Source organism: Tetrao urogallus (genome assembly GCF_951394365.1).
Source record: "Tetrao urogallus genome assembly, chromosome: 5".
In the NCBI taxonomy this organism is placed as follows: domain Eukaryota; kingdom Metazoa; phylum Chordata; class Aves; order Galliformes; family Phasianidae; genus Tetrao; species Tetrao urogallus.
In genome coordinates this window covers 16,516,572-16,531,096 of record NC_136818.1, presented here as the reverse complement: position 1 = coordinate 16,531,096, position 14,525 = coordinate 16,516,572, and the positions used below count along the sequence as shown (strand labels likewise).

The following is a 14,525-nucleotide window of genomic DNA, read 5'->3' as shown; positions in this document are numbered from 1 at the left end:
GGCTGCCTTTTGGTTCCTTTTTGTTTGTTTTTACATGAAAATCTAGGAACCTTACGGGAATCTAAGAGCAGCATTAAAAACAAAAACAAACAACAACAAAAAAAAAGCACCCGGTTCTTTTAATGCTTTTCTGTAGAAATCCATCCAGAAGATTCACATCATATGAGCTGTTCTGGCTGTGGAATTTATCATGAATCACCAAGATTTTGTCACATGGTTCATGAAGAAAAAGACAACTGCCAAAACAGTATGAAAGGGAAAAAAACCTTCTGTCTCTTCTAATATTTTCATCATATGAAAATAATGGCATTTGTATATTCAAATGCTTCAGATACAGTTGTTAACTAAAGCTCTTCATCACTATGAGCTACGTAATAATTCTCTGTGGAAAGCTTTTAATACAACACAGTAATTATCGCAGTAAGAGGCAGAACAACCAGGCTGCAACAGAAGGATGTAATCAAGAGACCCAGTATGGTATTTGGCATAAGAATCTGTGCCTGGATGAAGCAGAGCAACTCAAATTTGAATTAAGTTTGTTCAAAACTACAGGATCCATCAGAAGGCAGCAGACCATAGCACGGAGGGACCACTGGGAGTTCGTTTACTTATGTTTATACATTCATACATAATTTGCATCCCTGAGTCCACCCTGATCTAAGGAAATAGTATGGCATGAGGGTCAGATTACTTGGTGCCATGGAAAGACAAACTCCCCAAAAGCTTAGAAGCAAGCATCTTTGCTGTGATCACTGAAGTTTACCAGCAGTTCCTGGTCCACAAAGTACGGCTTCTCCGCAGATCCATCATTTGTTTCCATATCAATAGCAAAGCAGAGGAACATGGTATCCAGTGTCACTTCAAACACAGACAGAAAGCTGTGGGACATCAAGTAGGCAAAAAATCCAACCAGCAACAGAGGAACTACCCAAGCTTGCAGCTCCCGGTGGTAGTTAAATGCCATCAATCCTCCAAAAACAGTAAAACATACAACAAAAACCTGTAAGGGCATCGAGAAAGAAATTCAGCCTTGCTAATCACATAGTAATTACAGCTGATATTTTAACAGTACATCCCAACAGCCATGAGAGATGGCTATGCAGGTTCTGGCATCATGTAGTTACCACACTTTGCGTTCAATTCAGTGTGCCTATTTTGTAGAGCAGAGGCAACTTTTTACTGTACATTTACCAAAAGCTCTCTGCAATAGAAACTACAAGAGTGGTGCCAAGGACACTACTACAGCACACACAAATAGCAGTAAGGGCTATAAAAAGGATTAAGTTCCTCAAACATTACTTTCTCTCCCAAACTCAGCTTTGAGCATTAACAGTGAGTTCAACGAAAACAGACATTTACTTCCGATACACAAAAATGGAACGAGACCCTGATTTTTCACTTCATTCTTACAAAAGAGCACTTTCTTTACTCTTTTACTTCTTTTTTTATTTCTTTTACTTCTTTTACACTTACCTTTCCTAGAAATATGATAAAATCTCCAAAACAGCTAACGGATGCAAGTTCAGCAGAACTCTTTGCCAGAATGAAGACAGCATCCTTTGCTGAAGTACAGAAATTTGTCCCATTTATGGCAGTAGTTGTGTACACATGCTAAAGTGAGAGAAGATAACGCAATGAGAGAGGAAAGATTCTTTTAATCTAGGCTTTACTTCAACACAATTGAAAGTCTGAAACATGATTTGGAAATACTTTCTTTATGAATACAAAGAGTTATTTTGAATAATATGACCATTTTATTTCAAGTAAGTACAGTAATTAAGTACTAACTTTAAACTTTTTTTCTACATCATTTCCACTGTTAGCAAGTGCTAGAACATGATTGGTTTCTAAACCTACCTTTAACCAATTTATTTTGAAACACCCAAGTTCTCTACCCTAACTTTTGTTAATAAAAATGACAGTTACAAAACACTTCTCAGAAGCGATGCTATCTCAACTTTTTCCCTGTGAATCTATTCCCAACACTGCTGGCAGCCTATGTAAGTGGAACAGTCTAGCTAAGTAGTTACTAAGTCATTTAGAAGTTGATTAAAGCCACGACCCTTTTAGACTATCCACACGCTACTGAAATTCAAGCTTATGGCCACAGCCATAAAATACAGTAATTCCATGAACAACAAGAACTGTGACAGTGACTGTAGAAGAGCAGTTAAAGGACTCTGGACTAGCTGGGTGAGTCTTACATCACAAAAAATAACAAACACAGCAGACAGGGGAGCACTCATGGTTTTTTAGTATGGGCAATTTTGTAAGGAAAACTGCCAAGATGAGGGGTGACCATCTTGGATTATTTTAGCAACTGCTCTGTATAACGGGACGTATCTGTTCCATCTACAGAACTCCTCAATGAGGTCCTGAAATAGCATCCAAAATACAAGCTAGGAAAAACAGCACTTGAGACACCCGAAAGGTTAGCTGGACTTTGCCAGCATGTTTTAGGAATAGTTGTCCTTTTCTCTAAGTATTAGGAGGTGGATTATGTCTCAAAAGAATAGTTACAGTCAGTAAGAACCACAGTGTACAGTCATTAAGAACTGCAGTGTGCATGGGATTATGGTTCTGAAGGAATTTATATACCCTGACATGTACTGAAGTCTTAAGATTATTTTTTGCTTCAAATGGCAGTGGAAAAAAAAATGGTTTGATGAAAGAGCATTGGCCTACTATAGAACTCTTTCTGTTAAAAAAATTTATATAAATCTTTCTTCTTACTTATAAATCAAAATATAAAATACCTTCAGATATTTCAAGGCAGAGAAAATTAATTCTGCAGGGTCCACTTTTGCCCGGTTTCTGTAATACTCTGTAATGTAGCAAAGCTATACTAACATTACTGTACCTTAAAATATTACAGAGAAACAAAGAAATTAAACACAGATGCTTTGTATACTATACTATACTATAGTATCTTCATTTTGAACATTATTTATTTTATACTTAACAAAGGATTTTTCCTTCTGATTAGTAAGCCAAACAAAGAGTATATTAAGCAGTGATATTCTGTAAACATTGTACTGGGATGGCAGCTAGTGCCCCAATAGATGGAAATAGTGTAAATAAGAACCATAGATTTTTTTATCTACTCCTAGAAAAAATAAAAATAAAAATAAAAAAAGAAACACAAAGATTCCTCTGAGCTCTACAGAAACAAATATTTGCATAAAAATCTGTTTAAACAAGCAAGTTCACTTCTTTCCTAAACACAAAAAACTGCTTTCTACACCAACATCTAACACTGATGCTGCTGCCCTCCACTGTCTGTCTGCAGCTGTCCCTGCATCTTTCAAGCATGGTCAGACCTATAACACCTTGTGAATTAAGTCTCTTGCAGCACCTCCATTAGCAGACAGGAAATCAAGACACAAAGTGGAAAAATGGGTTTGTAGGTTTGTTTCTGTCCCATAAGAGCTGAATTCACAAAGCAGATCCTGATCCAGTGAGTTCAGTGTGCATATTGCCAATTAATTAATCAGAGATTCTGTATTCATTATAAATTAAATAAATTATGTTTAAAAAATTAAAAAAGTATGCTAAAAATGCATGTGCACTTGTACAAACACTGCTTCCAAGCTTTAAATAAATAACTGCTTGTTTTCATTCTGGAATTAGCCACTTCGGTATCTGAGGAATGTGCAATGAAAAGAATTTCTGATATTTATTAACTAGAACAGTTATCTTGGAAAAACTGGAAAACAATTCTGGAGAGCAAATACTGCCTGCATTGGCATTTGTGATTTACAAACCAGGCAACAAGAAATGGCATTGAAGACAATTACCACCTCAACAAATCATACGCGTCTCAATCACTCCTAACATCCGAGCAGGTAGTAAGCCTGCATTACAGAAGACACACAGAAATGAAGGAAGTACCTGAAGGCTGCAAAACTAGACACTGGCATGGGTGAAATAAGAATGTTAATAGTAAAAGCTGAAGATTCAGTCAAGCGACCTCTGCCTTTAAGGGAAAAATACATTTCCATTAAAACTCTAAGTTGCACAGCAAGCAGCAGAAATGATTTCTCATGATAACCCACCAAGAAATAACTAACATGCATAAGCTAGTCCCAATATTTGCAAATCATTTTGGACTTTGGACTAAGAAGTTTATATACCCCATTTGTTTTCAATGTAGGCTGCTCCAAAAGTAATGCATCATATTTATTTCCAAGAAAATTACAATAGATACATAGAACACAATAACACTACCTGACAGAGCAAATTCTCAGCTACAAAACACTATTTTTCCACAGTCACCATCACTAGCTAGGTATTTTCACCACTGATGAACAAGAACCTGCATGCCATGCTCATAACAATCTGCACCAGTGGAGGTGACCCACTGTCACTGCCACCGCAACTGAAACGCACCACCCACTGCCTCACTGTGCTCACACCCACTGTGTGATCTCCATAAATGTTCAGCAAGAGTCAATGAATGTCAAGGGCTGCCATTTTTTCCTCATGGAGGAATTCAATGACACACCTTTGCTTCATACCCACTTCCGTATCAGATCCCATTTTGCCAGACTGCCCCTCCGCTCCCATTCATCACATGGCAACAAAATATAATGGAATATTGGTGGGAAGGTTCAGCCTACACTGCCATACCACCAATATTCGCCTCTGACATTGTAAGCCAATGTAACAACACAGCAGGCATTACTTTCAGAGCAGCCTTTGTATCGTAGGCCATGTGCAGCAACCCATTCCTTTGCAAAAATATGACAGCTGAGAAGGCTAAAGCGGCAGAGCACCATTAGCTACGAGTCTGCTATCATTTAGAAATAGACCATTAAAATGTGCTGTTTTTTTTTCCCCTGCTGTTGTATTCTCTTTCCCCAAGCACAAGAGCTTTAATGGAATTGGAAATGTTTGAGAGAAGGGCAGCAGGAATGATCCAAAAGGTATGGAATGTCTTCTGTCTGGGGAAGTACTGAGTACACCAGACTCTGTTGTCTGGAAAAGAAATGACTGAAGAAGGATGTGGTAAGAGGACTACAAAAGCATGAGAAACATGGAGAGGGCAGGTGGGATTAGATGCTCATTGTTTCTTCTAATATACAGACTAAGCAGAGTGCATATAAAGCAGCAGGAACCAAATCTGGAAAAAGATGATAGCTCTTCTCACTGCAGTCTGTAAGATGCGAGCTTCTGGCCAAAGGATGCTCTAACTGCTGGTAATTCCCATGAGTTCAAGGGAGAGGTGGAAAGTTCAGAGAAAAGGAATCTCCGAGAGGAGAAACTACACTCAGCTCAGAAAGTTTCTAGGCCAGAAACAAATCCAGAAACTGCACTGGGAACAACACTCTCATCTCTGCACTCCACTCGCTGTTGGAGACAGGACACCAAGCTAGGCACAGGTTCAGTGCGGCCCAATGCAACTGTCATATATCTAAATCCTGCTTAATGGACTGATTTTTCACAGTGGCAGCCTCTCCTGCAGAGACAAGCAAGTGGTAATGGGACTGACAGCGTGGGAGACTATGGGTTAATAATAGCCCTCATCCTTGCACCAGGAAGTTGGTACTGTATCATCAACTTTGTGAAGAACAGAAGCCCCTTCTGGCCTGCAGCCTGGGAACTAGACACTGCTTTCTCAGTGTCGGGATGAATAAATAAGGAATGAGAATGTTTACATATTTCCAAATACCACACCATGTAAAAAAAAACTATTTAAAGAATATATCCTTCTGTGCTTCATAACACAGAATGTCAAGGGTCTTGGAAAAACCGACCCACCAATTTCATGAGAAAGGCCCTGTGGCTTAGACACAGGCCGTAAGTTCCTTGATTGTTCCGAATAATTGCTACTTTGTGAAACAGCTGAATTCAGTCTTCCACTCCAGGGCTTTCTTCAATAAAATGAGCTTGGGGAAAGACAGCATTGCCATAGCAACAGAATCCTCTTAAAAAAGAGGCAGGAGACATGCTGGTCTCACATCCCATTTCAGCTTTTTCTGCTCTACTGATATTTTCAGGCTGATCCAATCTTCTTGTTGCTGCCAACTCTTGGGGGCCGCCCTGGCTACCTACAGCCAGTACAATGCCATGCAGCTCAAGGTGAGCTTTTACGTGTCCTAGCCTGCAAATGTCACAGCTGCCATAGGAATCCCCTCAGAAAACAAAATCTATTGCTAGCAAGTGGCAATGACATTTCTGTGGCTGCTGTACAAGCCATTGGTGAGCCGGTGAGACAGCTGTATCATGGCTTTCAGATGGAGGAAGGAAGATAGAGCAATGTGGGCCTGTGAGACCCCACTGAAAGAATGAAGACATGAAAACCTGTAGCAGGCATTCAGCCACTCCAGTCCCTGGTTATTTCAGGTTATTATGCTACATGATTTCTTATATTAAGTGGAAAACTCCCTCTTTAAACTACATAGGGCTGGTTCCTCTCCCAGCCCTTATACTCGGAGCTATTCTAGACCTTTGTCCCTCTAGTCCTCAGGATCCTTCTTCCAATTTCCAGACAATATTTACTGATGAACAGTTTACAACTATTTATTCTTCTGCCAATCTCATCTTGGCTTTTACCCTAACTTGCAGTTTCTCTTCCTGATGCAATGAGAGACAGCAAATGTGCTTGCTCTTACCCTTTATATATTATTCTAGTCCCATCTTGTGAGATGAGCCTGGCTACATAACCAGCAACTTGTACAGTGGCATTCATCCCTCTTTCTGGTGCCAGTACTTAATCCCATACCTTCCCTAGGACTGAATCTAACACACCTCTGCAGCCACGTTAACTAAAGGCTGTTGCCCTGTACTTGACCAGCACACTGAATATTCTATTCCATCACTTCCCCAGTTAACATGAAGCTAACACAGAAAAGGTTGCTACTGATTCTTAGGCTAATCACCATCAATAAGAAACCACACAGTAGCCTCCCAAATTTCCCCCAAGTCAAGAAAGCCCAACTTTCCATTATTTACATTCTATGTTACATTTGCAGTTACATTTGCTGAAAGACATCTCACCTTTCAATTTTCTTTGTTTTCTACTCTGTCATGTACTCCCCATAGCTGTCTTTCAGGGGGTACAACCAAAACAACTTTCTCCTGGGAGGGTGTTCCCACTGCTGCACCTGGGTTCCACTTCAACACAAGACATCAAAGCAAGAACAGGTAATTCTCATCCAGCTACTTCCCCCACATGGGCCACTCTACGGAGAAAGTAAAGACCTACGGTATTTATCTCCTGTCACCGCATACATGAAGTTTCTAGTGGGAGAACAGACAAATTTAAAACAAGATTTCATGAAGATGAATGTTTTAGCCAATTTTAGTCAATATTTTCAAGATGACTGAAAATTTAACTTAATATCTACAAGAAATTTTGCCAGTAATATTAAAATAAGGTATTGTTTTTGGGAGGAAAAAAGTATTTGATGGGGCGAGGCACAATGTGTTTGGCAGTGCACAGAAGAATTGTACTCACATTAGCATGCTGAATTTTGGTTTTATCTAGGTCATTTCTCCAGAAGGCACTTAAACACAACCTCTTGATAGGCTTACATCCAATGTTTAAGGGAATTAGCTACCACAGTTATATGGCCATTAGACAGATGTACTTCTGATTTTATTTTGGAGTTGCTTTTTTTTTTTTTTTTTTTTTTTTTTTTTTTTTTTTAAACTAGACTTTTGCTGGCTTTCAGTATCAGTGACAAGTCCCAGTTCCAGCAAATGCAGGCTGTCACTACTGTTCATCACTAACAGTTACCGCAGGGCCCGAAGGCTGCAGAGCAAGCAACTGTACTGAAGAAAACAGAGAAACCACATACAGCTCAGCAACTCCTTCAGAAATCCACGCGCTGTGCTTTGGAACTGCTGCCTGCCAACTGGCTGCAGATGGACCCAAAGCAGACAGAGAAGAGCAGAATTATCCTGAAATATATTGTTAAATATATACATATATATTCATTGCAACAAGGCTGTAAAGAAAAAAAGTGACCACTTTGATATATCGAAAGTTAAGACTTCGCCACCATTTAAGGGAGCAGGAGACAGACAGACCTTGTAGCTCCCAAACCACATAAAGAAAACAGTATATTCTTTTTGTGGAAGAGAAGTTTCAGTCTCCCAGATTTTACTCGAGATGATTGGATATATTTATCTGGAACATACTGAAACCATCAGAGCCAGAAGATGAAAAATCTGTGGTAATTCTGACAAGTGTTGGCAAACAGAACTGTCAAGTAAGGATAATGACTTTATATTCACAAAGCACTTTTCATCCAGATAGAACCCAGAGTGCTTTACAATTGTTACTAATGGATTATACACACACATGAATCACTTTGCCCATGACTGAAATGGAACAGCTTAAGGAGTGAACTGTTTAACAGCACATAGCAACTTGACACCACAGTTTAGCACAGGATCCAGTTGCAAATCCAAAAGAAAATTAGGAAGGCAGAATGTAATTACCCACGCTGCAATCAGAATAGGACGCTGGGTTTACATTACCCTTCCTGCAACCACTGCCATTGGAAACATGGTAACGGTCAGCATCCAGTGCAACGAATGTCACAACACAAAGATCACAACGAGGACCTCTTCAGCCCTGCTCAAGTTAAACTGCAATGGAGCTGAACACAACCTATCTGAGCCTGGACAGGAGTTGCCTCAGACTCAGCAATTAAAGTCTGTGTTACATCTCACCTGAAAAATGGCACATTGTCCCTCTGACATCATCATAATGCAGTACTTGGTTGATACCACACGGGAAGAAAGAAGCTCACACACAGTTACCAGTGCTACTTCCCCCAGCACCTGTTTCTCATCTGCAAGTTTCCCAGAGGGGAAACAAGGGGCTCTGTTTAATCTTGATTAAAGTCGTGAATGAAGGAGCAGAAAGAATTTAAATCATCTAAGCAATCTAACAACAGGTTGAAGAAAATACTGCAGAAGTGAAGAGGAAGGCTCCTCTTTTCCTTAAAGCAAAACAACAACAGTGAAAAAAACCACCACCAAAAACCTTTCAAGGTAACTATATGCTTATTACAATGGAGAATAAAAGGATAAAAGGCAAAAGCACAGTAAGGAATGCTAATACACACAGTGAGCTTTGGATGAGCTTTTGTAACAGCTGTTCTGAATTTCTGAATTTCAACTCAAAATCAAAATCCAAACTTAAAAGTATGTTCAAGATGTTAGAAATGTGTACAAGCAATTTTTAAAAGCCCCAAAAGTCCTGCCCTCAAGTCCCCATTCAACAGCTATGTGAAACTTCAAGCTGTCATTGATCTCAGTGAGAGCTCTGAAGTTCACCCTTTCTGTTAATCACGCTGTATGTTAAGCTTCTTAAAGCCATGGTTGTTGGGCTTTTTCCCCCTTTGGAAACGAAAACCTTCACTCTTAGTCAATACATATATATATTTAAACAGGCTTGAATAAATTCTTTATAGAAGAAACAAAACCACCAATTACTCTACAAAACACAATAACATGAGAATAATATTACTCCTTCATACTGATATAATTTCTCTTAGAATCTTAAAAAAAAAAAATTGCTCTCACTTTTAGTCTCTCAAATTACCCAATTTTCAGCACACAGCACATGATCATCTTCGCCAAAAAGATGTTGAAACAGTTATCTAACAGCAAACACAGTATTATGATTATTACACTAAAAATCATGACCTGTACAAAAACAGAAATTTGCCTGCAATAGATTAGGAAACAGGAAATCTTTTAAGGGAACAAGAGCTACAATACAGCTTTCCGAAACAAAAGAAAGTACGTTACAGTAATTAATTCTCCTTGTAACAAACACACTGCACACAACAGCTGGAGAAAGTAAATGCTATGATGCTGGCTATCTCTTTGGAAGGCAGGAAGCCAAGGGGAAAGGGTGACTATAAATGGAAAGCCTGGAGTCAAAACGAACTCTGAGATTCCTCACCAACTTGGTGACCATAAGATCTACCTAAAAAATGTGAGTCTGGAAAATTCATCAGCTGGAAGCAGAGATTTTACTGCACAAATGCTTACTTAATCTAGGTTGAACTAAATGAAAAATGTTCTTTTCATGGTTGTCCAAGAGTAGGCTTTATTTATGCGCCTACTTCAGAATGAGAAGTCAGACCCTTTATCGGCATCGTCTTGTTTACTGCACTACTGTTCTCAGCAATGAGAACAAAGAAAGCAGCAGATACGGAGTTACGAATCAGCATGAACATCTGATTCCTTGTCACATTAATAATACCACAGCCACCAGAGACAACAAAAGGGGACTGATAAAAACTGGCTATTTACAATGATGTATACAGAGGTTGGAAAAGTATATATACACTTGCAGAAAAGGATCAGGAAGGAAAGAGTAGGAATCAAGTGTCTGAAAAACTGCTGCACTTCAGAAATCATCTATTTCCAACAAAAACCCTACTGAAACAAAACTGCTAACAAAACAAAGACGTCTTTCAAATACAGAGAATATTATATAATCTGTTTTTTTTTTCATCTTAGATTGTATTCCCAGGTATCTCAACAACAAATCAGCCAAGAGTTCCATTTTTCTCAATAGGCACTTTCAGGTGAAAAATTTTGTGTCTAGTTTAAGGACATTTAAACTAGAACACCTCCAGGTGGGTTTCTTACTTCACTGCTTCCTTCCACCTGGACATAGTCTCCCTGGCACAACTCAACAAGATATTAATCTTCTTACCTTCAGAAATAGCAGGTGGCCCTGTGAGGGGTCATCTCAAGCTGCGCTAACAACTTTTCTGAACACCACACTCAGCAACATCGCATGCCACAAAGCATCACAGAGCTGACAAACAACCTTTACCAACACTTGAGGACTCTGTTGGTTTGTTTAGGTGGCCAGCAGGTAGCTTTGGCTTGAATGCACCACGTTGCTTTTGTCATGCTGAATGAAGCCAGCAAGCACACAGTTCATAGAACAGGTGTGCAGATGGCTGAGTGACAGAGAGATGACAGAGTGTACCTGATTAACGTATCTTAAGCAACTTTCCTGGCACCACAACCAGCAGAAACAGCACTTCAACAGGCACTTCGCACATGTACTTTCCTGCAATAAAATGAAACGTCTGGTTACTGGCCACAGAATTAGACTGAAATAAAATTGCCATTTCAGAAAGGCGTGCTCTGCAGGTGATTGACTTCCAACAGAGCATTCACTTACACAGCAGACACTTCCTTTTGGATTACTGGAATTGTTTTTAATTCAGACCCTACACTATTAATGACTGATGAGCTGAGTCTAGGGGTTTTGGGGAGCTTTTTTTTTTTTTCCCTTCCTGTGCATGGAAGATTCCTCTCCAGGAAAGAAAATAAGTGCTGTAAGCAGCTTGGTGAGCTAACAGCTGCACAGAGAAAAAAAAAAAAAAACAGGCAGGCAAGTCAGTAACCCTTAGAGTACTTGGCAGTGATTAGTGAGACAGTTTGTTTTCCTTTTGTTTGGTTGTTTCAAACTTTTTTTTGCCAATTATCAAAAAGAAACCCTTCACAGTTCTGAAATGACTGGCACGCTAATGGACAAATGTAAAAAAAACAGGCAGAGTTCTAGTGTGTATGTTGAACTAAGCATGCATTATGGTTCAGGACAGGAGGAAAAGACTTCTATTTCCTAGAACAGGCCATTGATCTACATTAATATCATGCCAAGAGCAGAGGAGAAAAGCTCAGTGTCTGTCTGCTCTACCTCCCACATCTCCATCGAGAGCTCAGAAGTGAGACAACAGAGATATCTTGGTAGCCCTGGTAGTATTCCAGTTTTAAATGGCTGTTTTTCTCACCAAAAGAAAATTCAGTTCAGCGATATTTGAGTCTTTTTAACCTTATTTTTTCAGAGACCAGAATGTTCTTCTGTTTTGGAAAGCAGAGATCTTCCAGTTACCGTATGAAATCCTCACGTCCCACAGCTGCCATGATAAAACCATAAACCACCCAACCTTTTTCCCCACAGACCTCTTGAAAATATTCATAGGATAATTCCTTTAAACTGCACATACTTTAATCTTGCTATGCTTTGCCAGAGAGATGATTTTACTACAGCTATATTTGTCTTGCTAAACACTGTTTATTAGAAATAGAGCAGAGGACTATTTTGCTATTTGGCTTGAAGACTGCTGTGTAGGAAACACCAGTAAATTTACCTGCAGACCTTGCAGACCCCTGATTTCTCAGAAAACAGGAGCTTTTTTTGCAAAGGTGACAAAGTCTGGAACTCTAGAAGAACGCAGCATCTGTTCTCCACCCTTTACTACTAATTCTCCCATCCTCTGCACAGAGAGCTGCTAAGGAAAGTGGCCACAGACTATCCTTCCTGCCATGAGAAGGAGCAATGTTAGTTTGTGGTGGATTCCTCTGTGGAACAGGGACGTGAGCTGGCCTCTTCAGGAACAGTTATCGGTCATGTCATATCCTAGCCGGATTCACAGCAGTTGGTCTAAAGGACCGCAGAGCACACAGCTACTGATAAAAATAATCCTTGCAAAGTATTTCTTCAACACATATTCAGATTATAAGAACTCGTACCCAGTAAGTCTGCTTCTTCTGCCTCCTCTAGATGTAAACAATTCTGTTTTCTTTCTAGCACAACTTAACCCACCTACCATCTGTACCCAAAATTCAATGTAAATATCCTGTCAAAGCTCTACATAATATACTTCAGGGCCAATATATGCATTCTAGAGGAAAACCAATGAATCCTAGCACCTGCATTTAAAATCTTTGCCTAAATCTTCCTTTGATGTCAGAGCTGTGCAGTCCTAAGAGCCTGTTCTATTTGCCACAGTGCCAAAACCAACCGTGCTGGTGTGTTTTCAGCAGAAGGTAAGAGATGCAGAGATGGAAGAAAGACAGGAATTAAAGCAACAATCACAACAACCAAGATATATTTTTATATGCTGTAAAAGATGCAATTTGGAACCTATATAAATCCTCATAATAGTTCTTGCTTCACGTGTTTTCTTCTACAAATACATCACAAGGCAGATGAAATCTTTTCTATAAGAAGTATTTTATACTAAACAGTGCAATTCTTACTTACCTTTACTTTTTTAAAAAATTATGATGCAAAAAATTTTAAATATTCTATCAAATCTGGATTTTTCACTTATCCATGATAAAAACATCTACATATAAAAACTAAACCGGGTATTTTCTTCTCTTAAAAATATCTGAGTTGAGAGAAGAAAAAAGGAAGCATATAAAAAGGCTCTCTTCATGAAGGAAATGGGTAAAATATAAAGTTTAAGTATATTCTTCACATTTCTTTTCCTGCACGTCACCTTTTAAGTACTATTTCTATGTGTTACAGAAATATACTTACCTTTGGCTTTAGGATATTATAAAGGTACAAGAGAACAATCCTTGGTATTCTTAGTATGGTGATTAAAAACGAGCCTTTTACAACAGTTCCTAGATGATAGCAAAGAAGAACTGAAATGGAGGAGAGGACTGGATGACGTGGTGGGCTATTTTTGTTTCTGGAAAGAAAAATAAACAATTCAAAATTGTTTTGGAAACTGTTATTTAAGAAGATACACATGGTATCATTCCAGTATTTGGAAAAGTAAAGACCTAAGCTGGTACACCCTTTCACGCTTAAAACAACTCCAGTTTTCCTTCTGACTTCATGTGAACTTTAACCCTAGTCCAAAGGAAAGCAGCCAAGTTTAAAACTTTTATTGGATTGCTTTAACTCTTCAGCAATTAATATCTTGACATACTCAGTAATGGAAAAATATCTAGAAAAACCTACTATGGAAAATATCAGAAGAGAACATCTGAGAACGTGTCCTCCAACACCTCTCTGCAGTTTCTGTTACTTCTGTTATCCTCCAAAGTCTTCTGTCAGACTTTTGTTTCTGCAAGATTTCAGTCTGAAGGAATGAATCCGCTATTTCTGCGTTAGTGGTAAAATTGAAAGCAGAAAAATAAATATGACACAGTCTCACGTGCAAAACTGAGATCTGCTGTTTACTTCCACTGCTGCAATTTGACCAAATTCAGTTTTAAAGTTTGTTCAGATAACTAATGCTTCCCCCCCCCCACTGAACAGGTTTTGTTTTAAACTGGAACACGCAAAAAAGAAATTTCACGTTGTATGTTTAAAATTATGATTTGGCAGTAAAACCTTGTAATTCCACTGCAATCTAACCTCTATCATTTTTGGGAAATGATGTGTCTCTCATATTTGAAATGGAAAGACAAAATAATAACCTCATGCAATTAGCTTATGAATCCCAAATACAAGCTTTATTTTTCTGCTTCCTTTATAAGGTTCAGCTTTCTTCAATCATTTACAGAGAACAGTGTGGAAAAGCTCTCAAGAATTTAAAGGAAGAACAGGAAATGAACTTAAAACCATTCTCACTCTTCAAATGCTGTAAGAAAAAAGAAAATTCACAATTCAATTAACACTGGCTAAACAGCTAAAAATATACGTCAGAAGGTTCAAGAAAAGCACTGATTAACAGTGATAAACTACCTTACTGAAAGGCAAATGTATGCAGCAATCCCTACCCCGAAACATT

At 38.8% G+C, this 14,525-nt stretch overlaps 1 protein-coding gene across 1 annotated transcript in view; it reads right to left on the bottom strand.

Moving 5' to 3' along the window:
- The window catches only part of SLC44A3 (solute carrier family 44 member 3), a gene marked incomplete at both ends in the record, with an annotated part of 37,889 nt that overhangs the window by 1,780 nt on the left and 21,584 nt on the right, over positions 1 to 14,525 (bottom strand). The window contains 4 exons of the mRNA XM_079535829.1: positions 764 to 1,000; positions 1,474 to 1,611; positions 10,970 to 11,053; positions 13,319 to 13,475. Coding sequence (XP_079391955.1) covers positions 764 to 1,000; positions 1,474 to 1,611; positions 10,970 to 11,053; positions 13,319 to 13,475 — 616 coding nt within the window. The remainder of the gene's footprint in view (positions 1 to 763; positions 1,001 to 1,473; positions 1,612 to 10,969; positions 11,054 to 13,318; positions 13,476 to 14,525) is intronic.